This window comes from Brassica rapa, chromosome A01, assembly GCF_000309985.2.
Source record: "Brassica rapa cultivar Chiifu-401-42 chromosome A01, CAAS_Brap_v3.01, whole genome shotgun sequence".
NCBI classification, from domain to species: Eukaryota; Viridiplantae; Streptophyta; class Magnoliopsida; order Brassicales; family Brassicaceae; genus Brassica; species Brassica rapa.
This window is the reverse complement of record NC_024795.2, coordinates 16,823,902-16,847,303: the sequence shown is the minus strand read 5'-3', so window position 1 is coordinate 16,847,303 and position 23,402 is coordinate 16,823,902. Positions and strand designations below refer to the sequence as shown.

General features: G+C 31.9%; 3 protein-coding genes and 1 pseudogene across 3 annotated transcripts; 1 reads left to right on the top strand and 3 right to left on the bottom strand.

Moving 5' to 3' along the window:
• Nucleotides 1–10,557: 10,557 nt before the first annotated feature.
• Nucleotides 10,558–14,037, top strand: LOC103844359 (aldehyde oxidase GLOX). The gene is made up of 2 exons (XM_033289294.1): nucleotides 10,558–11,852; nucleotides 12,065–14,037. The coding sequence occupies exon 2, from the start codon at nucleotides 12,073–12,075 to the stop codon at nucleotides 13,729–13,731; it is 1,659 nt and encodes a 552-aa protein (XP_033145185.1). The 5' UTR covers nucleotides 10,558–11,852; nucleotides 12,065–12,072; the 3' UTR covers nucleotides 13,732–14,037.
• A 321-nt stretch (nucleotides 14,038–14,358) lies between these two features.
• Nucleotides 14,359–16,284, bottom strand: LOC117133356 (annotated as a pseudogene).
• Nucleotides 15,841–16,912, bottom strand: LOC103844994. The gene is made up of 2 exons (XM_033289490.1): nucleotides 16,654–16,912; nucleotides 15,841–16,579 (listed from the first exon to the last, which is right to left on the bottom strand). Exons 1-2 carry the CDS (start codon nucleotides 16,847–16,849, stop codon nucleotides 16,407–16,409), a joined length of 369 nt encoding a protein of 122 aa, XP_033145381.1. The 5' UTR covers nucleotides 16,850–16,912; the 3' UTR covers nucleotides 15,841–16,406.
• A 1,097-nt stretch (nucleotides 16,913–18,009) lies between these two features.
• On the bottom strand, nucleotides 18,010–20,736 carry LOC103845004. The gene is made up of 8 exons (XM_009121835.2): nucleotides 20,676–20,736; nucleotides 20,465–20,545; nucleotides 20,198–20,377; nucleotides 19,667–20,108; nucleotides 19,431–19,564; nucleotides 18,767–19,313; nucleotides 18,633–18,712; nucleotides 18,010–18,512 (listed from the first exon to the last, which is right to left on the bottom strand). The coding sequence occupies exons 1-8, from the start codon at nucleotides 20,734–20,736 to the stop codon at nucleotides 18,010–18,012; spliced, it is 2,028 nt and encodes a 675-aa protein (XP_009120083.2).
• Nucleotides 20,737–23,402: the final 2,666 nt, after the last annotated feature.

Sequence of the window (23,402 nt, the reverse complement as noted above, 5' to 3'; positions counted from 1 at the left end):
AATCATATCTATAAGTTCTGAAAATAACCATATAAATTACTGCAATACACTAAACAAAAGACGAATATCATAAACACAATTGACTTCATAATCATAAATAGTCATAACACAAAAGTAGTCATAACAAACCTAAGTAAATCAAGGGTGAAGACCTAACAATATATACACGCACAAACACATTCTAAGCCAATAATAGACATGTATCAAAAAGGTATCATTAAAAAGGTAAAATTAAAACATACACTTAACTATTAAGCAAGTGCAAGAACAAACCCACATGCCAACCACGTTTTTTAAAATCAGTTAGTAATGCCATTAATCCCTTTGTCTCAATCAATTCATAAATAGAGTCATAACAAAAGTATACTAGAATATTTAAAACATCTGAAAACACTACAATCCACCATAAATCATAACTCCGAGCATATGCTCAAGATAGCTAATCTTATCATCCTCACTAACATCTTACACAGATCTTGAAATGTTCTTTGATTCATACGAAGAATATCATAACACTGTTGAACTGATCTGTGCATAAGCTGTTGAACATGATGTCATCCTGCAATGTACCTTGAATCTTGAAATCTTGAAATGTTCTTTGAAGCAGTCTGTCAAGCTTAAACACATCTAATATGTTAGATTCATCATCCTCATACTGATCATCATCGTCATCATTATCATCCATCATCCACCAAGCCATCTGCAAAATAGTAAAAATCATATCTATAAGTTCTGAAAATAACCATATAAATTGCTGCAATACACTAAACAAAAGACGAATATCATAAACACAAATTGACTTCATAATCATAAATAGTCATAACACAAAAGTAGTCATAACAAACCTAAGTAAATCAAGGGTGAAGAGCTAACACTATACACGCACAAACACATTCTTAGCCAATCATAGACATGTATCAAAAATGTGTCATTAAAAAGGTAAAATTGAAACATACACTTAACTCTTAAGCAAGTGCAAGAAAAAACCCACATGCCAACCTCGTTTTTTTAAATCAGTTAGTAATGCCATTAATCCCCTTGTCTCAATCAATTCATAAATAGAGTCATAACAAAAGTATACTAGAATATTTATAACATCTGAAAACATTACAAACCACCATAAATCATATCTCCGAGCATATGCTCAAGATAGCTAATCTTATCATCCTCACTAACATCTTACACAAATCTTGAAATGTTCTTTGATTCATACGAAGAATATCATAACACTGTTGAACTGATCTGTGCATAAGCTGTTAAACATGATGTCATCCTGCAATGTACCGTTGAATCTTGAAATCTTGAAATGTTCTTTGAAGCAGTCTGTCAAGCTTAAACATATCTAATGAGTTAGATTCATCATCCTCGTACTGATCATCCTTGTCATCATTATCATCCATCATCCACCAAACCATCTGCAAAATAGTAAAAATCATATCTATAAGTTCTAAAAATAACTTTATAAATTGCTTCTATACACTAAACAAAAGACTAATATCATAAACACAATTGACTTCATAATCATAAATAGTCATAACACAAAAGTAGTAATAACAAACCTAAGTAAATCAAGGGTGAAGAGCTAACAATATACACACACAAACACATTCTAAGCCAATCATAGACATGTATCAAAAATGTGTCATTAAAAAAGCAAAATTGAAACATACACTTAACTCTTAAACAAGTGCAAGAACAAACCCTCATGTCAACCACGTTTTTTAAAATCAGTTAGTAATGCCATTAATCCCCTTGTCTCAATCAATTCATAAATAGAATCATAACAAAAGTATACTATAATATTTAGTACATCTGAAAACACTACAATCCACCATTAATCATAACTCTGAGCAGCTAATCTTATCATCATCACTAGAAAAAGTTATAAATGCATGTCTATTTTCTTCATCAGAATTCAGATGTTTCATTGCAGCAATGTGAAATGGTGACCACTTTATCACTCCAGGCAGCTCATTAAGAATGTCCATTACATAATTTGTAATCATCTCTGATTCGCTCCAACAGCAGATGATCACGTTCCACCACCTGTAACATCCTTTCAGCTAGCTTGCTTTTTTCTGCGAGAATTGTGTTGAATACAACATACGGCTTTTGATCAACTTCTTTACGCTTCCTTTTTCCAGCCCTACTTGTTCCTGCTCTTGGAGCTGGCATATCGGTGTCAGCTGAATTTGAGTCGTCTTCTTTTTCTGTATCCATTCTAGAATCTAAGATAGTTTCTCCTTGATCAGCACTCAATCTTTTTGCTCCAGTCACAGTAACAGCACCAAACTTTGCTTGAAACATATTTGGAGGTACTTTGTTCTTATACTTCCTCGCACCTGGACATTCCTATTTAAAAACATAAAAATTCAATACACTTGAAATATCACTACATTTTCAAGCTAATAAACTCAAATTGTTTAAAGCAATAAGACTAAGAGAACAATAGTTATTTGGTTCCTTCTGTATGCCTTAATTAAAACCCAAAACTAATGTTTATAAAATAAAGCATCTCACAAATAAAGCATACACATAAACATTTCATTTAGTGTTTTCAGATGTTCTAACATCTTACACAAATCTTGAAATGTTCTTTGATTTATACGAAGAATATCATAATACTGTTGAACTGATCTGTGGATAAGCTGTTGAACTGATCTGTGGATAAGCTGTTGAACATGATGTCATCCTGCAATGTACCGTTGAATCTTGAAATCTTGAAATGTTCTTTGAAGCAGTCTGTCAGGCTTAAACACATCTACTGATTTAGATTCATCATCCTCATACTGATCATCCGCGTCATCATTATCATCCATCATCCACCAAACCATCTGCAAAATATTAAAAATCATATCTATAAGTTCTGAAAATAACCATATAAATTGCTGCAATACACTAAACAAAAGACGAATATCATAAACACAATTGACTTCATAATCATAAATAGTCATAACACAAAAGTAGTCATAACAAACCTAAGTAAATCAAGGGTGAAGGGCTAACAATATACACGCATAAACACATTCTAAAGCCAATCATAGACATGTATCAAAAATGTGTCATTAAAAAAGCAAAATTGAAACATACACTTAACTCTTAAGCAAGTGCAAGAACAAACCCACATGCTAACCACATTTTTTAAAATCAGTTAGTAATCCCATTAATCCCCTTGTCTCAATCAGTTCATAAATAGAGTCATAACAAAAGTATACTAGAATATTTAGAACATCTGAAAACACTACAATCCACCATAAATCATAACTCTAAGCAGCTAATCTTATCTTCATCACTAGAAAAAGCTATAAATGCATGTCTATTTTCTTCATCAAATTTCATTGCAGCAATGTGAAATGGTGACCACTTTATCACTCCAGGCAGCTCATTAAGTATGTCCACTACATAATTTGTACTCATCTCGGATTACGCTCCAACAGCAGATGATCACGTTCCACCACCTGTAACATCCTTTCAGCTAGCTTGTTTTTTTCTGCGAGAATTGTGTTGCATACAACATAAGGCTTTTGATCAATTTCTTTACGCTTCCTTTTTTCAGCCCTACTTGTTCCTGCTCTTGGAGCTGGCATATCGGTGTCAGCTGAATCTGAGTCGTCTTCTTTTTCTGCATCCATTCTAGAATCTAAGCTAGCTTCTCCTTGCTTAGCACTCAATCATTTTTCTCCAGTCAGAGTAACAACACCAAACTTTGCTTGAAACATATTTGGAGGTACTTTGTTCTTATACTTCATTGCACCTGGCCATTCCTATTTAAAAACATAAAAATTCAGTACACTTGAAATGTCAATACATTTTCAAGCTAATAAACTCATATTTTTAAAGCAATAAGACTAAGAGAACAACAATTATTCGGTTCCTTTTGTATGCCTTAACTAAAACACAAAACTAATATTTATAAAATAAAGCATCTCACAAATAAAGCATACACATAAACATTTCATTTAGTTGTTGACCCCAAAACAATAAAGCATCTCATGAATTAAGATATTAAATGCACATGAGGTTTAATTCAATTAACAGCGGTTGGTAATCTATCATGTATAAGCAAAAAGGAAGTAGTTACCTCTATGCGTTGATCCCACCAAGCATCTGGCATCTGGCATCTCCAACCTTCTCATAACATCATACACAAGCCCGGTTCTGTTGTGAGTCAGCTTCTTAAACTTGACATATGCTTTTCTACAAACATCAATCTTGTTCTTAAATATGTCCCATATCCATTCCTTACTAAATCTCTCTTCAAACTTCATAGGGATAACTCTCTTCCAACTTAATTTATTCCCTTTTCTTTTCTTTTCTCTTCAGCATAAAGAGTAAGAAAATACCGACATTCTTCATTGGTCCAGTTCTAAAAACAAGTCTCATCAGTAGATAGAAAATCTAAACTAGCTGAAAGAAACAATCACAAAACATCTAAGAAATAAGAGATGTATTAGAATCTTATATCATTAGCCATTCTTCATGTCTAGTTGTGATTTATGTCCAAATCTGAAAAGATAGGCCCTAAAAAGATAAATACAAACATAAGTCCATATATTCCTTAAAAGTATTCTGAAAAATCATATTCAGTAAACAAGGAGAAAGATACATCATAACTTAAGTACAATAAATGACAACTACACAACACACAAGAAGTTGCTCAAACAACTAAACAACTAAACAAATTTAAACAAACCAAATGGGAAGAAGCAACCACATATAATTGCTTGTACAAAGAACATAACAATAGATGTCATATATAAACATAAAATCACTTTCTCAAACCATCCTCGTAAGTTATAACAAGCAAACAAAGGCAAACATTTACCCTCATACATAATCGGATTAAAAAACAGAGATTTGATAATCAAAATCTTAAATCTAAAAAGCAACCCATATCAAGAATAAAAAAAAACCCAACATCCAACTTAATTAATTTAATGGTTCCATTATCCTAACAGAAAACGCTTAGAGAGAGAGAGAGAAAACGAACGAGAGACAGCAAGAGAGAGAACAAATGAGAGAGAGAGAGAGAGAGAGAGAGAGAGAGAGAGAGAGAGAGAGAGAGAGAGAGAGAGAGAGAGAGAGAGAAAGAGAGAGAGAGACCGAACGAGAGACATCGAGAGAAAATGAACGAGAGAGATAACCGAGAGTGTTTCTCAGTTGCCGGAAAGAGATCGAAGAGAGAGGATGATACTTTTTCTATCAAACAAAGAAACTGAAGATAGAGATGATGGAGGTGTGAGTTTGTATTAGGTTCAGTGGCAATCTGTTGTGATTTTGGAAGTATATTAAGGGTACCTTTTTCTTCTTAAGTTTTTTTTGGGTCGCATGATTTTTATCGTTAAACGCTAGTGCCTGGTCGCTGCAATCTGTCGCTGAGCCCTCGACCGGTTAACGAACAATGCTTAGACGCTGAAGTTGGTTGCTGACGCTAGTGATCTCCAAACGAACAGGGCCTTACTTCAAAAAGCTCACTTCACCACTAATAAGTACTACCACACACACCCACAACAACACATTATTGAAAAAAAAACACATAATATATTAACATATCACTTACTACTACATGACACCAAAAAAACCCCAAATTATGTTCTTATCAAATAAAGAAGACCACATAATTGATGACAAAAAAAGGAAAAAAAAAAAGAAGACCACATAATTACATCATAAAAAAATAATACTTAACAACAATAAAACAATATCCCACGCAAAGCACGAACACCTCTACTTATATTATAAACATGAGTTCTTTCCTCTCTCTATATATCTTTTTATGCATCCAAATCATCAATTGGTTAAAAAAAAATGTGACAGCTCAGAATAAATATTAAAATTTTATAAAATCTTTCACATTTTTATTATATTAATATTTTGACCAAATAGGTAAAAAGTGATATAATCGTAAATATTTAAAATTAATTGTTAAATTTGAAATTCAAAACCAAAAGTAAATTTTAAATAATAAATAATATTTCAAACACAATGCTGTGATATGCATATAGATGATGATATTTATTATCGATTATAATATTCTCTTTTTGAAAAACATATACTGTGAAAATATATATATATATATATATATATATATATATATATATATATATATATATATATATATATATATATATATATATATGTGTTTGTGTGTATGTGTGTGTATAACCAAATTTATTAATTGTAATATTTGTTAGACAAGTTATGTTTGAAAATTTATTTGTGATTTAAAAAAATTATTGGGAGAATTTTAAGTTTAACCCATTTTTTTGTACCACAATTCATGTTTACCTTCATTAATTAGGCATTTTCAGAAATACCCTCTTCATTAAAGAAGTAAAAGACCATTCTAGCATTTTTTATAGATATATAAATAATTATCTAAATAAATAATAATAATTAAAAGTTATGGTTTTCGAATTATATGTTTTTAAATTTTATAAATTTATGGTTATCTAAATTCCATTTTTCTTTTTGAAATTCAAAAAATTCTTTTTGAAACTATTTTAAAAATTTTTATTTAAAATTTGAAGTATTTATTTATATATTTGTTAAAATCTGAACTCTACTTTCCGAAACTCCACCACTCAAATCTAAAACCCTACGTCTAGATTAGTTAGCCCTAGAGTTATACATGTCTATTTACCTCTTTAAAAATATGGTTAATGTAAACATAATAAGTGATATTAGAAATGTGGTAGTTCTATTTCTCAAAATTATAGTTGGTTTCAGCTTCAAAATATACAATTAATTTAAAAATATTTAGGACTATTTGATGCATTGTTTAAATATTTCGTCAAAATATTAACATCATTAAAATGTGAAAGGCTTCATATATATTTAATACTAATGTTGAAAAGTCACATTTTTTCTGACAACAAACAGCTAAAGAGTCTCCTTTCGTTTAACCAACTGATGATGTGCATATATAATGAGAGAGTGAACTCATAATCATATATAATATTTTTACTACATTATGTAAAGCTTTGTTATGAATGTAGTATATCTTATATAATAAATACATACTAGGTGGTTACCCGCGTCCTGCACGGGATGAATGGATTAAAAGATATTATAACTTTTAATCAATAGATAATAAAAAGTAAAAGTTATAATCTATTAATATTAAAAAGTACAAGTTATAGTCACAAATTTTACATGTTATATAATGAAAGATTGAACAAAAATGTGCATGTTTATATAAGGTAAGCTTCGATTAAAAAAAAACCTTTTGTCATTGGTTAGGTGTAATTGAAATATAGTTTGTGGAAGCAAATCTATAATAGTAAGCAAAGAATTACTTCCTTCGTTTCTAAATAATGCATGTACTAACAGTTTTTACTTGTTTCTAAAAGATCAATGTTTTAGATTTTCTATGTATTTTTAATAATGAATTGTAAACTTCAGGAAATATTAATTGACAATTTTGGATCTATTGAATTGCTATTGGTTTAAACTTATGGGAAATTGTTATAATTTTAAAAATTAATGCATTGATAGTAAAATATTAATTTTTTTTAATATTTGTGAAAAATCTAGAACATGCATTATTTAGAAACATAGGGAATATATAAAATTAGTTATGAATTTAAGATACAACAAAACAAAGGTAATAGAATTATAACTTTCATCATATAAATTGTGAAAATAGGATAAAACGAAACATAGGATATAGAAGAATATAATATGAAAGGAACAAATTATAAGGAAACAAATTATAGGCCACAAAAATTGAGTCAATCAAATATATTCCATCGCAAGATTAATGGAAAAAAAATTCCTACAATTTTGTGTATAACTTTTAATTGGTCATGAAATTTGTGTATAAATTTGTAGCAATTTTTCTATATCAACTGAAACCATATTGCATTATGTTGATTGCGTATATCAGTTTCCTATATTTTGTCTATTGCATAAATTACGGTCAAACGTATAATTAGCAAAAAGAATCAAGTAAATTTAAGAAACCAATATTATTGGATTTGATATTAAAAAACACAATCAAATTCTACATTTATTTAAATTCTAGGATTGATTCCCCATTTATTTACTTGAATCATATAAGTTTTGTCATATATAATAAGATTATATATATATATATATATATGTTTATTGTATATATGTTTAGAGAATGATAAATGTTTAGACAAATGATATATGTTACACAAAATTGCCTTGAGCAAAAACTCAACTAACAAAAAAACAATGTTTCTTTCTACAAAGATTAATACAAAGATGTTTGATTAATTTTATGTTTGCATATAGACAAATGAGAAGATGAGAATAAGTAGAGGCTTTGATAACATTATCTTCGTGTATATCCGAGAAATGTAATTACGTCTAGGATACTAAAATTGTTATAATGTTCTTCTTATATGAATATGCATACAAAGAAAGAAAAACTACAAACACATATATATATAAAAAGTAAAAATTCCTATATCAAACGTTTAATGTGAAAAACAAATAGTATAATCACTATCTAGTTTTAGGGCCTGACTGGTTCAAACGCAGCGGTTGCGGTTGCGGGAGTTTGTGGATGCGGGCAATTACGGTTTCTAGCGGTTTTAAGAGATTTGTACGACTGGTACTGCGGTTAAAAATTGGTGCGTTTGCGGGTGACTTATGACTGGTTAACTACCAAATGCGGTAACAGTCAAATAATAAATTAACAATATTTACATTAAATATAATTATAAAATATCAAAAATCATAAAATTATAATAAATATAAAATTTATATTTAGAAAGCTATAATTTTAATTTTTAAAAATTTATTGAAATTGTTTTTATTATAAAATTTTATAATATTAATTAAAATATAATAGATATATTTTAATATTTTCATAATTTCAATTTTAAATTTTTTATTAAATATGTTTACTTTTGTATATATATTGTTTTAAAAAAAGAAAAAAATTTTACCCTCCCGCAACCGCCCGCAACCGCAAACGCTAGCTGGAGCCAGCTTTTGAATTTATAAGATTCAGAGCGGTTTGAAGCGGTTTAGAGCGATTTGAGTGATTGTTGCAAACTGCCGACAACCGCTACCAACCGCAAAAGCTGCGTTTGCGGGTGGTAGCGGGAAAACCAGTCGCCCCCTTAATGTGCAATGGTATTACATATAATGTATCTAGTAAAAGGAGGTCTTTTTTAAAAGAGTGTGAGGAAGATTCTCATGATGACACTTAAGTAATGACAATTGTGTTAATCACACATGAGGGTAAGGTTAATAAATAAAAGTGCTTCTGAGATAATAAAAGATACTAGACTTTGACACGCGCGTCCGCGCAGGTGTTTGCTTTATTTTTTTTATAAATCAAATAGAATTGGTTATATTTTTTCAAATGTATTTATATGATGTTGGTATCCATTCGGGTTCGAATACCCATTTGGGTTCGTTTCGAATCTATTCGGATTTTAGATTTTTTCAGTTTGAAGGAATTCAACCTTATTTATGTATTTATAAATTTTGAACCAAGTTCGGTTTGATCTTTGTAGGTTCGATTCGGTTTCCGATAACGAATTTAAATGATGTTTAAAAATTTAAAATCATGTATAATTTAATTTTCTCAAAATCAAAAAATAAAAATTAATATATAACACGAAAATACCTTAATTTAACATAAAATTTAGTTTAAAATATTTAGATGGGCAACCAATATATACTTTAAGTAGTTTTGGTGATTTAAGTATTGTTTAGCTATTTTAAATATTTACTTTTGACCGGTTTTGGTTTGGGTTTTGATACTATTTTTTGGACCGGATTTAGTTTGGTTCTTTGGATTTGGGAATCCAAATTTTATCCCAAAAATTTTGCATAATAAAATTTTTGGATATTCAACAATCAAAACGATATCATATATAGTTCACCTTTTGTATAATAATATTTTTGGTTGTCTCCACAAACATTTAACTAATTTATACCTAGTTTTTATTTTGTAATAACAATTTAAATATATTGTATACATTTTTATTTAATGTAAATCTATAACAACATATATCTTTTCAATTTATTTTATATGTAGTTTAATTTGTTATCAGTTGGTAATACATATCAATAAAATTTCACAAAATTTTCCATACTAAATTTATTATGAAATAACAAAATAAAAAACACCCATAACATATAAAAAGAAATATTGTAAGAAATTATTTAATTATATTTTAAATTTAAAAACTACATAAATTATTTTTTTATTCTTAAGAATCAGTAGAAATTAAAAGTATAATTATATTAACATCATTTAGCATATTTCTATTTAGAATTCCATATATCGACATATATATATATATAATATTATTATTATTATTATAAAATTGAATTATATAAGACCAAATATAATTTTAAATACATAATTGTATTACATATAATTAATATTGGACACAATATTTAGAATTTTGACGCTTTCCATGATAACTTCGTAAGCTTCCGCCATGGATTCGATTCTCCTTGGCCACTCATAGACGTTTTAAGTGGCAAGAAAACCCGGATTTCTATGGGCCTTTTGGTGATTAGTTCTTTCGCCTAGAAAGCCTTTGGGATCACACCAAGGTTATATAAAAAAAAATCGTATTTTCATAATTGATATTGTATTAGTTATGATGCTAGCGTAGAAATAGGTAAATTTTCTGAATGGTATTGATTTAGGAAGTTATCTCTCTTTCTTATTTAGTGCACCAATATATTTTAAAGATACTAACTATAATATCTTTAAATACGATTATTATTTATAACATTTTAATATATGAATATTATGATTTTTTGGGTTTGTAGGAATTTGGTTATGTTTGTCAAATTAATTTTGCCGGTTTACGCCTGTCTATTTAAGTTCGCTGGTTTTATTATGTTATAAACGATGACTGTCATACATAATAATAAAAAGTTAGTACTAAATACCAAATATATTTCTATTTTAATAATTTAGATAAAATAATTTTATTGATATGATTTACTATTTACGTATATAATAGTTAGGTAGTTATGAATTTTGTGTGCCTATAATTAAGGCGATTAATCACGCACATATGCTGAATTCCTATTATCTACAATTAAATTAAATCTATAGGAACAAAGAATTTGGAATGATGGTGAATCATGCAGAAGATACTATAAAAAATAGTGGTTATCTAAATTATAGGAACTTGTTAGTAATTATTTCATTTACGGAAATCAAGCTTTATTGTGAATAGTAAATTTTTGTTAGATCAATTGATTATCTTTATACCAGCAATATATTGTTTACATATACATGATTGTGAATCACAATTTGTGATATCTTGTTTAGCATGTATATACTGTTTATATGATGATTTCCATATGCTTAAGAAATCGTGATGAATAGTTTGGTTTGGTTTGTAATTGGCAGTTCTAATAGAAAAAACTACCGGTCGTACGTTTAGTGGAGTATTGGATTGGAATAATATAAGGTATGTGCTGGTTGCTCAACTATTAAAACTGGAGTATTGGTTTCGAATGATGTAAGTACGTGCTGATCTAATTTTATTAATACGATTGTATATGGAACGGGATGGTTTAACGTTTTTTTGGTATAGAAAATAAATGGGCTAAGGAAAGTGTAAAACTACTGTGTTTAAGGCCAGTGGCATATAATTGTAATTATTGAGAAAAACTTAGGGTGAAGATTTATTTGTACTTCAGTTTTAATAGTTTAGATATATTAACCCCCAATTAATAAAATAAACATGTAAGTGTAAAATAATCTATGACAATATATAAGTGGACGCACCCCATCCTCAAGAAAATATACTACCAACCTCTAACTTAAAATTCTCCAACAAGAAAATATACTACCAACCTCTAACTTAAAATTCACCATCAATCCAAGAACAGAGGCAACACTATGATCAATTAATAAAATAGTTTAGATATAATAACCCCAATTAATAAAATAAACATGTAAGTGTAAAATAATCTATGACAATATATAAGTGGACGCACCCCATCCTCAAGAAAATATACTACCAACCTCCAACTTAAAATTCTCCAACAAGAAAATATACTACCAACCTCTAACTTAAAATTCACCATCAATCCAAGAACAGAGGCAACACTATGATCAACTCCGAGAATGTCATTATCATCCTCACAGCATTAATCTTATGCTTCTCCATTTCCATATTATCCGAACGTGAACCCATCCCGTTTCAGATGCAACTCGATCGATGGGAAGTATTGCTACCGAGCATCGGTATATCCGCCATGCACATGCAACTCCTCCACAACGGCATGGTCATAATGTTCGACCGTACCGATTTTGGAATCTCGAATCTTTCTCTACCAGGAGGCATGTGTCGATTTGATCCTAGTGACACTGCGGTCAAGTTCGATTGCTCCGCGCATTCGGTTCTCTACGACGTTGTCTCTAACACATACCGTGCCTTGAAAGTCCAAACCGATACATGGTGTTCTTCTGGTTCAGTTCTTCCCAACGGAACATTGGTTCAAACTGGTGGATACAACGACGGTGAGCGCGCTGCTCGAATGTTTACACCATGTGGTTATAGTGAAACATGTGACTGGATCGAGTTTCCTCAGTATCTAGCCCAACGTAGATGGTATGCCACCAATCAAATTTTACCTGATGGACGGATAATTGTGGTCGGGGGAAGAAGACAATTCAACTTTGAAATTTTCCCTCGACCTGATTCTCATGGTTATAGAGGATCAAGATTTGATTTTCTTAGAGAAACTACCGATGGAAGTAGCGAGAATAACTTGTATCCGTTCCTTTATCTCTTACCCGATGGAAACTTATTCGTCTTCGCTAACACAAGATCCATTGTGTTTGATTACAAAAGGAACCGGATCGTGAGAGAGTTTCCAGAGATTCCAGATGGTGATCCAAGAAACTATCCAAGCAGTGGCTCTTCCATACTTTTTCCATTAGATGAAAGCAAGAATATTATGGAGGCTGAGATTATGGTTTGTGGAGGAGCTCCAAAAGACGCCTTTCCACGAGCAAAAAGCCAACAAGGATTCACACGTGCCACTTCCACGTGTGGAAGGCTAAGGCTAACTAGTCCGAATCCAATCTGGGAAATGGAGACCATGCCATTGCCACGTGTAATGGGGGACATGCTGCTCTTACCAACGGGTGATATCATTATTGTAAACGGTGCAGGAGCTGGTACAGCCGGGTGGGAGAATGCCCGTGACCCGGTAACCCGACCCGTGATATATCACCCATTTGATCACCGCTTCTCAATTATGTCCACATCATCGTGTCCTAGGATGTACCATTCGTCTGCGGTTTTGTTACCGGACGGTCGGGTTTTAGTCGGTGGTAGTAATCCTCACATTTATTACAACTTCACCAACGTCGAGTATCCAACGGAATTAAGCCTCGAGGCTTACTCTCCTCCCTACCTCTCTTTCACGTCTGACTCAATAAGACCACATATATTGACCAACGACAAAGTAATCAGTTACAAGAGATTGTTCAACGTCCATTTCTCCATACCACAGTTTTTGACCATTGATCTTCTCTCTGTGAGGATAGTTGCACCTTCGTTCACTACGCACTCTTTTGCGATGAATCAGAGGATGGTGATTTTGAAGCTATTATCTGTGACTCATGAGGATCTAACGAATTCGTATAAACTCGATGTGTTGGGTCCATCAACGGCTGAGATTGCTCCTCCAGGATATTATATGATCTTTCTGGTACACGCAGGGATACCAAGTTCTGGTTTTTGGGTGCAAATTGAGTGAACCTTAAATTGAGGATGAATTGTCTGAAGTGTATGTTGCATGTTGAGTTTATTACGGCTAAGTATACATTAATACTGGTGAGAAATAACAGGAGGAATAAGAGATTAGGTATCTTATATAATGCATGACACATGAGCGACTCAGCTTGAGTCCATCTCATGTTGAAATAAATCACTATTATGGATTTCTTAGCTCTTTCTAGGAAATAGATGACAATTACACATCTCATGTTGAAATAAATCACTATTATGGAGTAATAAAATGTACGTATTACAAAATTCCTATTTATGAGATAAAACATTTTTATATTTACAACTAAAACTATTAATGTCTTATGGAATTTTCATAAGAAAATTCAAAATATGGAATAAATCTTATATAGTTTTAGAATAGTTTTAGAAGTAACGGATTTTATAATATAATACCACCGTCTTTGGGAGAATTCATCAGCCATGGAAAAAAGCTGGTACTCAATATTTGAAATGGACGAGAGGGAACAAAGTAACTTTGGTATGAAGAGGCAGATATTGTGTGTATGTATAATTGCAACGTCCCAAAATAATTTGTGTGTTTACGAAGATAATTTCATTCAAAATATGGAATAATTAGTGTATAGTTTTAGAAGTATCAGATTTTACATTTCATTAATTAGAAATGTATTGTATATGTGTCGTAATTCTTTAATGTTGGTGAATAATATTATTTTTCCATTAATAATAAAAAAACATTTATATAGACATATTAAAATAAAATATAATAAAAATCAAAATCAAAATATTATTCATAAACAATATAAATTATGAAGTACAATTGTCGAAAAATAAAGCAAAATCAATTAGAAACCTGCAAAAAATTAAATAAATTTTGTAAGCAATTTGACGGGTTAACATTATTTGATAGATTTACAAGTTTCTAAATATAAGTTAACATGAAATAATATTAAATTGACATACAGTCATCGAAATAGTCAGAAAACGGGATGCTCCTGAATACAATCGGTCTTCTAACTCATCACTACCCATCTGGAAAATACAAAAAATTAATAATTGTAACAGTTTATATACTAAAAAATTTGTATTTGAAAAGAAAGTAGATTAAAATTACCTACCGTGACTACGGAATATTCTGAAAAACTTGTTTGTAGACAACATTCAATGTTTTTGTCTACGTTTTCCCTTCCTTACCAGTTATTAGGATTTTTAATCCAGATCTCGACTTAACTCTTGAAAGTACAACGTAGAGCTGACTATGAGAGAACACTGGCCTAGGCAGAACAATCCAACACTTTCCAGTGTTTGACCTTGACTTTTGTTGATGGTCATCGCGAAAGCCAAAGTAGCTGAAAACTGTCTTCGACGCATTCTGAAGGGAAACTTTGTGTCAGGATGTGTGACAAACATTCTAAAGATCCAAACCGGATGTCCAGCAATTTTGTTTCCGGTTATAATTCTACCTTCTATCACATGGGGCAGTAAATGAGTAACAATTAGCCAAGTACCATTACATAAGCCATCTGCAACATCCATGTTACGAAGACACATGATAGGAGCACCAACCTTAAGCTTCAAACAATGTCTAGGCAGTCCAGCCACTTTAACACTGTTCAAAAACTCTGCAGGATATACTACATTTTCTTCTATGTCAACATCGGATGGGATAATACTGTCAGAGCTAAGGTAAACCTTCTCTTCTCCTGAAAGCATATGTAAATCCTTTTGTTTAGTGATATGTAAAAAGTTAGTTGAACATAAGAACAAATGATAAAACATGTTACCTTGCAACTGCGAAAGCATGTAATCATTTATTTTATCCACTTCATCAATTGTGGGAGTAAAAATGGCTCGATGTCTATACAAATCCAAATTTGTCGAGGTTTGAAAAGCTTGTCCATAAACCTCTTTTGCCATAGTCTCAATAGGATCTTCTCCACTATTTTGTATCAGCAAATCAGAAGGGATGTCAATCTCAACTTGACCGTCGTTAGGCAAATTTATTTTTCCATCTCCAATATCCAAAATCCAGTTTGAGAAGGATTGAAGCTCTTTTGCTGCATCATCAGTAAGACCAGCCAGCAATCTCATGTTTTTTGTTAGCTTCAAAAGTTTGCAGTGCTCCCAAAGATATGACGAATTCAGAGCCGCCAAAGCAGTCTCTGCTCTACCACCTCCAGGTATAACCGGTAAAATCTGTCTGAAATCTCCACCGAAAACAACAACTTTACCCCCAAAAGGTTTGTCTTCAGAATATCTTATAATATCACGCATAGTACGATCCAACGTCTCGAAACAGTGTCTGCTCATCATAGGCGCCTCATCCCATACAATTAACTTTGCCGCTTTAACTAATTCTGCACGATCTGATCCTGGCTCCATTTTCTTGCAAGTACTGAATTCGTCTGCATCTATCGGAATACCAAATCTGGAATGTTCGGTTCTACCTACTTCCAACAACAATGCTGCAATTCCACTTGATGCGGTATTTAGAACAATCATACCTCTAGATCGGATCGCTGATGAGAGTGCTCTGTATACGAAGGTTTTTCATGTGCCTCCATAACCATAAAGAAAGAACACTCGACCGCTATCATTTAAAACTGCATCCATAATCTGTTCGTATACCCCTCTTTGCTCATCTATTATCATCGCCATAAGTCATTCATTTTCCTTTAGCTGATCTTACACAACATATTTAAGCTCATCATCTATAAGGCGATTGCCGTTGTAACAACCAAAATCTTCTTGCTTTGGCATGTGGGGCCATTTATTGAGGCTACGACCATTGCTGAGCAAATGATTTTCAATCTCAGTAAGAGCAATATTTTTGATATGCTCTATGGTCAAGTTCATATCTGCAAGTTTGATAATTTTATTAAATTAACATAGACATTCTTAGAATAAAAAAATTTAAAAAGACAAAACTCACTAGGTCGTCCAGTTTCTTGCTGCTTCTTGTAAAGAATATCGTCGGTAAGATACTCCCAAGTAGCTTCCCACACAACATGAGGCTGAGACAAAGATTTGGAAACCAACATTATCGCAAAAAGCTTCCTCGCATACGTGGCAGGACTACAGTCATTGGCATCTTTGATAGCTTCTACGAATTCCTTGTCATCATCCATCAATCCCAACGCATAGCAAGCATCTTCGTATGTAGGATATAAAACACCATCAATTGTTCTTATATCCTCGTATGATGTCGGCCCTCTTACCCAATTTAGCAATACTCTTAAGAAATATAGCTCATCACCTGATGACTGAATATGCACAATCCATCTATTGCAAAGCCTCGTTTCCGTGGTACCCTTTCTCTCATATCTGATTTTCAAAGAAATATTTTTGGAAATTCGGCATATGTCACCTCTCTTGCCTCTGCGTATTTTCTGTTTGCTATGAACCAGGCCAAAAACATGGATTGGCTGATAGTCTTTTTGTTGAGAATACTCTCAATAGGTTCATCTTCATCAAAAAACACCAGCTCCTGATCCGGAAGATGAAAGCCAAGTTTCTCTACAGAAGTAGTACGAAAATGTGTAGGAAAAGCATGAATCCGCCACGACGACTCGCATGCAGTAATATATCTAATTAAGAAATACGAAAACATAGAATAGTAAAGATGAACGTAGACCTTAAAATTTAAAAAACAGATAAACTCTATTTGTTAATAATGTATTTATTTTATTGTAAGAAAATGAGTTATATAAATTTCATTTATGATATTATATATTTTTTAAAGCTTATACATATATATTTGTACTAATAGTAATAGATTATTGATGTATTTCCGTTTCTTTTGCAAAGACATAGCGTAGAATAAAAATTTTGTTTTATATCTATTATTATTAAATTATAAATTATAATAAATATGATATATACAAAAACATATAGTAAAAATTCTGGAAACATTTGTATATTATAACATCCAACGAAGATAGTATATGATATTATTGACTTAGAACTTCAGTGTGACCATATATTTTACTAACTTGACGAATTTATATTATTATATTATTACTTTTTCGTATTATCTGATATTTTACATTTGCCCAATCTTGGATTGGAGAAATGAAGTTAATGTATAAAGTTCAATATTCTAATTACTATTAATTTATTGATCTTCTATGGATGATGAATTGCTTATAGAGTTTCTACTGAATTTTTAATATATTGTTATAAATTTATAGAATTTAGTACTTTGTAGATACTAACACGAATTGGTTTAAATATAATAATACCTGCAGTCGTAATATGTTTTGATTTCGTCAATGACGCCATCTTCATCTTATTTATCTATTGCAGCTGAGGCATAATCAGGTCCCTTATGGATATATTTGAAAAGATACTTAACAACTCGTGTTTGAACGCACCACTCGACATTCATATGCACGCAATATCGAAGCATGAGGTCTCTGTTGTATGGTACAATAAATCCATTGTCTAATCTGATTCCATTTTTCTCAATCAACCTACCATCAATCCGACACATGTATGCTGGAAATCCATTTGTGTCAATCGATGTCCTGATGTTGAGAGGTTTCGGAAACATCTTAGAACATTTACCGTTAACCATACATGCATTATCCTTCTTTGCTGCACCGCAAGGACCATGCATCATACAATTCCCAACGATTACATACAGTTCTGGATCTACTGTCTTGTCTGGAATTTCAGCGGAAATAATCTTATCTATATCATCGGCTGTTGAAAATTTAGATCCTTTTTCCATGAAGACAAGAATATGACCGTGTGGCATTCCTCTTTTTTGAAACTCAATCGTGTACATTACTGACAAAATAAAAAATTAAATATTTAGAAAATTTGTACAAACAAAAATACTATCTAAATTAGTTGTTTTGCTTAAACGATTAATATAAGCAATATGGAGAACATGTAAAGGAGATTTACCTGCAGCAACATGCCCAAATAAGGAGCCGTTCTTTTTAGTCAACTCACCGATAAGATTATCGAGTTTCATCTTGAAAATTCTACACAATATTTCTGGTCTGTCTTAGGTGGTCAGGTTATATTTTTTCAGATACCTTGTAATTTCAGGCCATTTTGGATTGCACGTAAAAGTGATGAAAATATCTGGAAATCCATGGTATTTGCACAGAGCCATGACATCATAGTAGTGCTGCTTCATATACCTTTTTCCCCCGGTGAAAGTAGCTGGAATGAAAATTCGGCTCCCTTGCTCAGCCATCTTAGCTCCAGCTCTTGTAGCCGCTTTCTGGATTGCAGCGTAACTACTTGACCGGAGCTTTTTCTGATTCAGCCACAAGTAACGCAGTCTACTCGATTCTATTATTGTGTAAGCGTCCACAAGGAACTGATGAAACAATCTGACTGATCTTGTAATTGTAGGTGCTTCCGACCTCCTCTCTAAAATACGAAATGAAAAGTACTCACGCATAGTTACATTCTTGCTTTTTCTCGCAGTGATGTCTTCAAAACCAATAGGAATATTTAATCGAAAGCCATCCTCTTCATATGGAAACAATAGTGGATATTGCAGAGGCAAATACACCGGATGTAATTCACTTATCCTTTGCAACTTTCCACTTGTACTCTCTAGAACAATATCTCCTGTCTCCATATTTAAAACAAAATATCCAGGTATCAAAGCAACCACTTCATTTGCAGTCAGCAGATTATGGGTCCGTCCATCAGATTGTCGACTTTCAATCAATCTCATCCTATAACCTGTTGATCCTTCCACGTCGAATCTGTCTCTTGCAGACCTAAAAGCCTTGACATGAGGGTTACACTGATCTAACATATTCTTCAGAAGAAGAACAAGTGGTTCTCTTAGTTTCTTAGCAGCAGCTCTGTTAGACCTGCTAAGTTTTTTTAAATTTTAATATAAGTTAACAAAACGTTGACCATACTACAGTCTGTACAATATAATCATAGTAAGTTCATATAATGAAGAAAATTACCCGGCATAAGCGTCAAGTCTATTTTTGATTTCATTTAAAGTATCAACGATATACAGATGGGAAAATTTTGGAGCTTGTCCAGGCTCGGGAACTATATCACCAATACGATGATAGTTCTCACCGGACATTCGGAAAACAAATGGTCCATGACCATTGTTAATAGAATGATATATCTTCCCCCCAAGAGATGTGAAAGAGAACATCATATTGTAAGCTCGTATGAACTCTCGATAATGTTTGCTTAACTTGTCTCCTTTGCATAACAAAGTCATTAAGTCCATTGGAGTATTCGCGAGCCAAGGAAGCACAACTTTACCACGTTTACAACACATTGTGAAGACAGGTTTGGAACTACGACGACGTTTTACAATTCTTTTACCATACCACATATATGCTTGACAAAACGTACAATTCCAACCTGGATCTCCGTCGTCGTAGTAACCTGTGTAAGAAAATATCTTTATTAAAAAAAACAAACTAATATGTGGTTATTTTTTTGTAAGAAACATTGTAGTAATTTTCAGGTCATACCGTTTTTTTGTATCCCGATGATAATAGGCGAAGTAACTGTATTATTAGTTTGTTGTGGGATATGTTGTGGTGATGGGTTTATCAAACACTCTCCAGCTGGATAGGTAGTGTAAGTCTGATTCCCGTCATCCTCATTTTCATTTTCAGACTCACTTTCCATTTCATATCGATTATTGTAAGCTGCGTGAAAAAGTGTACTACAAATTCAAAATATATGATCCATGAATATAATTTATTGTCTATGTATAGATGGAATAAAAATTTTACCTTCAGGATGGTCCTCGACGATGAACCTTGGTGGAGGAATGAATTCATTAGTTTTGGTTTGTTGGAATGGACTTTGAATAGCTGAAAAAGATTAATTTAAACATATAAACAAAGGTCTAGCGCAAATAAATTCATGAAATAGGTATAATATTAATATTTACCTTTCAGTAGACATCATATTAATACGATTAAAACAGGGCAAAAGAATTACCTTTAGGAGGTGCATCTGCTACATACACTGCTGGAAGAGTCAAATTTGTTTGTTGTGTCATGTTGGGACCTTGTCTTGCTGTTGAAATTTGTTTAAGTTCAGTCGCACTTTTGAAATAGTAGCATAGAACACCTCAAACAAAAATTTTTATCTAAAACCCGTTGTTACCTTCCTTTTGTCTTGTCTTTGAATTCACCGATGGAGGTGATCCAAGTGTCTTTCGTTTCCTCAAGGAAATGCTGGTACTCCGGGATATAGTTTCTTGATTACCAATTGTACCTAAACGGATGACATTTTTTTATTATATGAAACTTGTGGTTACCTATAAATTAATTACTATTTTCTTTACTATTTGTATAAGATCATACTATATAAGCGCTACTTATATAATATGCAGTAATTAGTAAACAATGCTATTACTCGATGGGTGCATGTTGATTCCAGAACCACTCAAATTTGCGAGAGTAGGTGAACTTTGCGTTGAATTATAGGGACCTGCAGACATAAGTAGAATGAACAGAGAAATAAGTAAGCTAATTTTCACAAAGGGTTCTTCCAGTAATTCTTTAAAAAGCCTTGTAACTCTTGCTTTGAAAAGAAACTTATTCCTAGAGGTGGAACAACTGATGCCTTGGTTGGCTAGAAAATTCTGGTAACTGTGGAATGTAATGAAAATGAAATATTCAGAAATGTTTTTTTCTCAATAGATTAATAAAAATAAACGTGGGAAAAATGAAAGCGTTAGGAGACTAACCTCTATTTGAGGTAGTAAGACCTATTGTTCTTTTGTTATTCAGTATTTCCTTTCGCGCAGCTCTAGCTTGATGTGTTAGTCCATCTTTAAAACTTTGAAAAACACAACTTAATGGGACAGTATGTGTCGATGTATTTTCAACGATTTTTGACGGATTAGACTTTGATGGCCGTGGAATAATGGGTGGAATGACTTGATTCGTAACATTCTGAAAGGGCGTCCTAAAAGCATTTATACTGGACAGAGGTGAAACATTTGTGATAGATGAGTTTTGTGTTATATTCCCCATTGGAGTATTCTCTTTGTCATTGGTACCTGCGTCAATATAATGAGTTTGTGACAAATTAACCAACTATCACTTTCCCTGATTTCATTAGAACAATTACGTATCATTCTTTGTATTCAGTAGTACCAAAATTCAGAATTTATAAAGGTTTTTATTTATTTTCAGTAGAACATACACTGTTTTTTTCTTCTGTGGTATATTCCCCGTGTCTGTAGACACTGGATTACTTCTCTTCATGCTTCCCACTCAAAATCGAATGCTTGTGTTTTCAGTAAGATCAAAACACTACGTATAGATTGAATCGTATGCAATTAGAAAAAAAAAGCTTGAATAAACTAATATAATTTGAAAGAAAGTCGAAGATATAGAGTTTAGAAGCCGACCTCTTGAGCAAAATATAATAGAAATCGATCCATGACTATTAGGTTATATCATCTTCAAAATATATGTATAATCCTTTGTTGCCAAATAAAGTTTCATTATCAAATTCTTACCATGTATCTATTCTTTGCGCAAGTGAATATGATATTTATTGGAAAACACTTTATGACAATATAATTCAATATTATCTTCTTTTACATTGTTCTTTATTAATTAATATTTTTTGGAACTTTAACATATATATAACAACCTTATTTTATCACCTTAGATATATAATTCAATACTATCTTCTAGTGATAAGTTTAAACATTTAAAGTTTTAAACAATAATTTTGCTATAATGTGGACAAAAAAACAGATTAAAGGAGTTTTTCTATATAACGAACCAAATAACACCTCATAATTCATTCTCATAACTATAAAACCCAAAAGAGAGACAACGGAAAACATTATGAAATTTGAAGAAAACAAAAACAAATTTATTCTTAAACTCTTGCACTTTCACGGGCTTATTGGACTTCAACTTTGTTCCTTAATTTTGGATTAGCATCAGTCCTCTTCCGATTCATAATCATTAAAAATCACAAAATGCGGCTGCACAAAAAAAAATTTCGTTAGAGCTTATACTGGGTAAAATTAATTTTGAGTTATCACTATTTTAAATATTACATGTGGATCAAAATGTTGAATTATGTCTGCATCGTCAATCACTAAATCAACAACATATGCTGAATTATGTTCTTGTTGACCATAAGTTCCGATAGTGATCTTAAATAGAAATTTTTTCCCAATCAAATCAGTTAGAGATTGAGGTAGAAAATGTAGATTTTCTCCCTAAATTAAAAATGAAGGAAATACCTGAGCAGCCTCTTGAACTAACTCAAACGCAGGTCTCCTAATGAGCCTCTCCGCAATGTTGTTGAAAAGCAAAAACTTGGCTTCTCCCTTTGAGTCATTAGAGACATGTACAACCAAGTAGTAACTAAAACATCCACTATTTTAATTAGTATATGAACAAATAATACAGATATATTACAAAGGTAGCAAGATTAATCTTTATAAACGGTCATACCAGTGAATAGCATTTCAAAATCCTTGTTGCATGTTTTGCAGTTGTATATAGGGTTATGTTAAAGATGTTTCACGTTTCCCTCAAAACCATCTCCTTGTCTGGCCATTTTTCTTTTGCAAAAATTGCAGGCAGTATAGTACCATGGTTTGTCCAAATCAATGGCCTCAATTTTAGCAACAACCATATAATTTCCAGCCTATTTTGAAGCATTTAAATGACAATAAATTTGTATAAC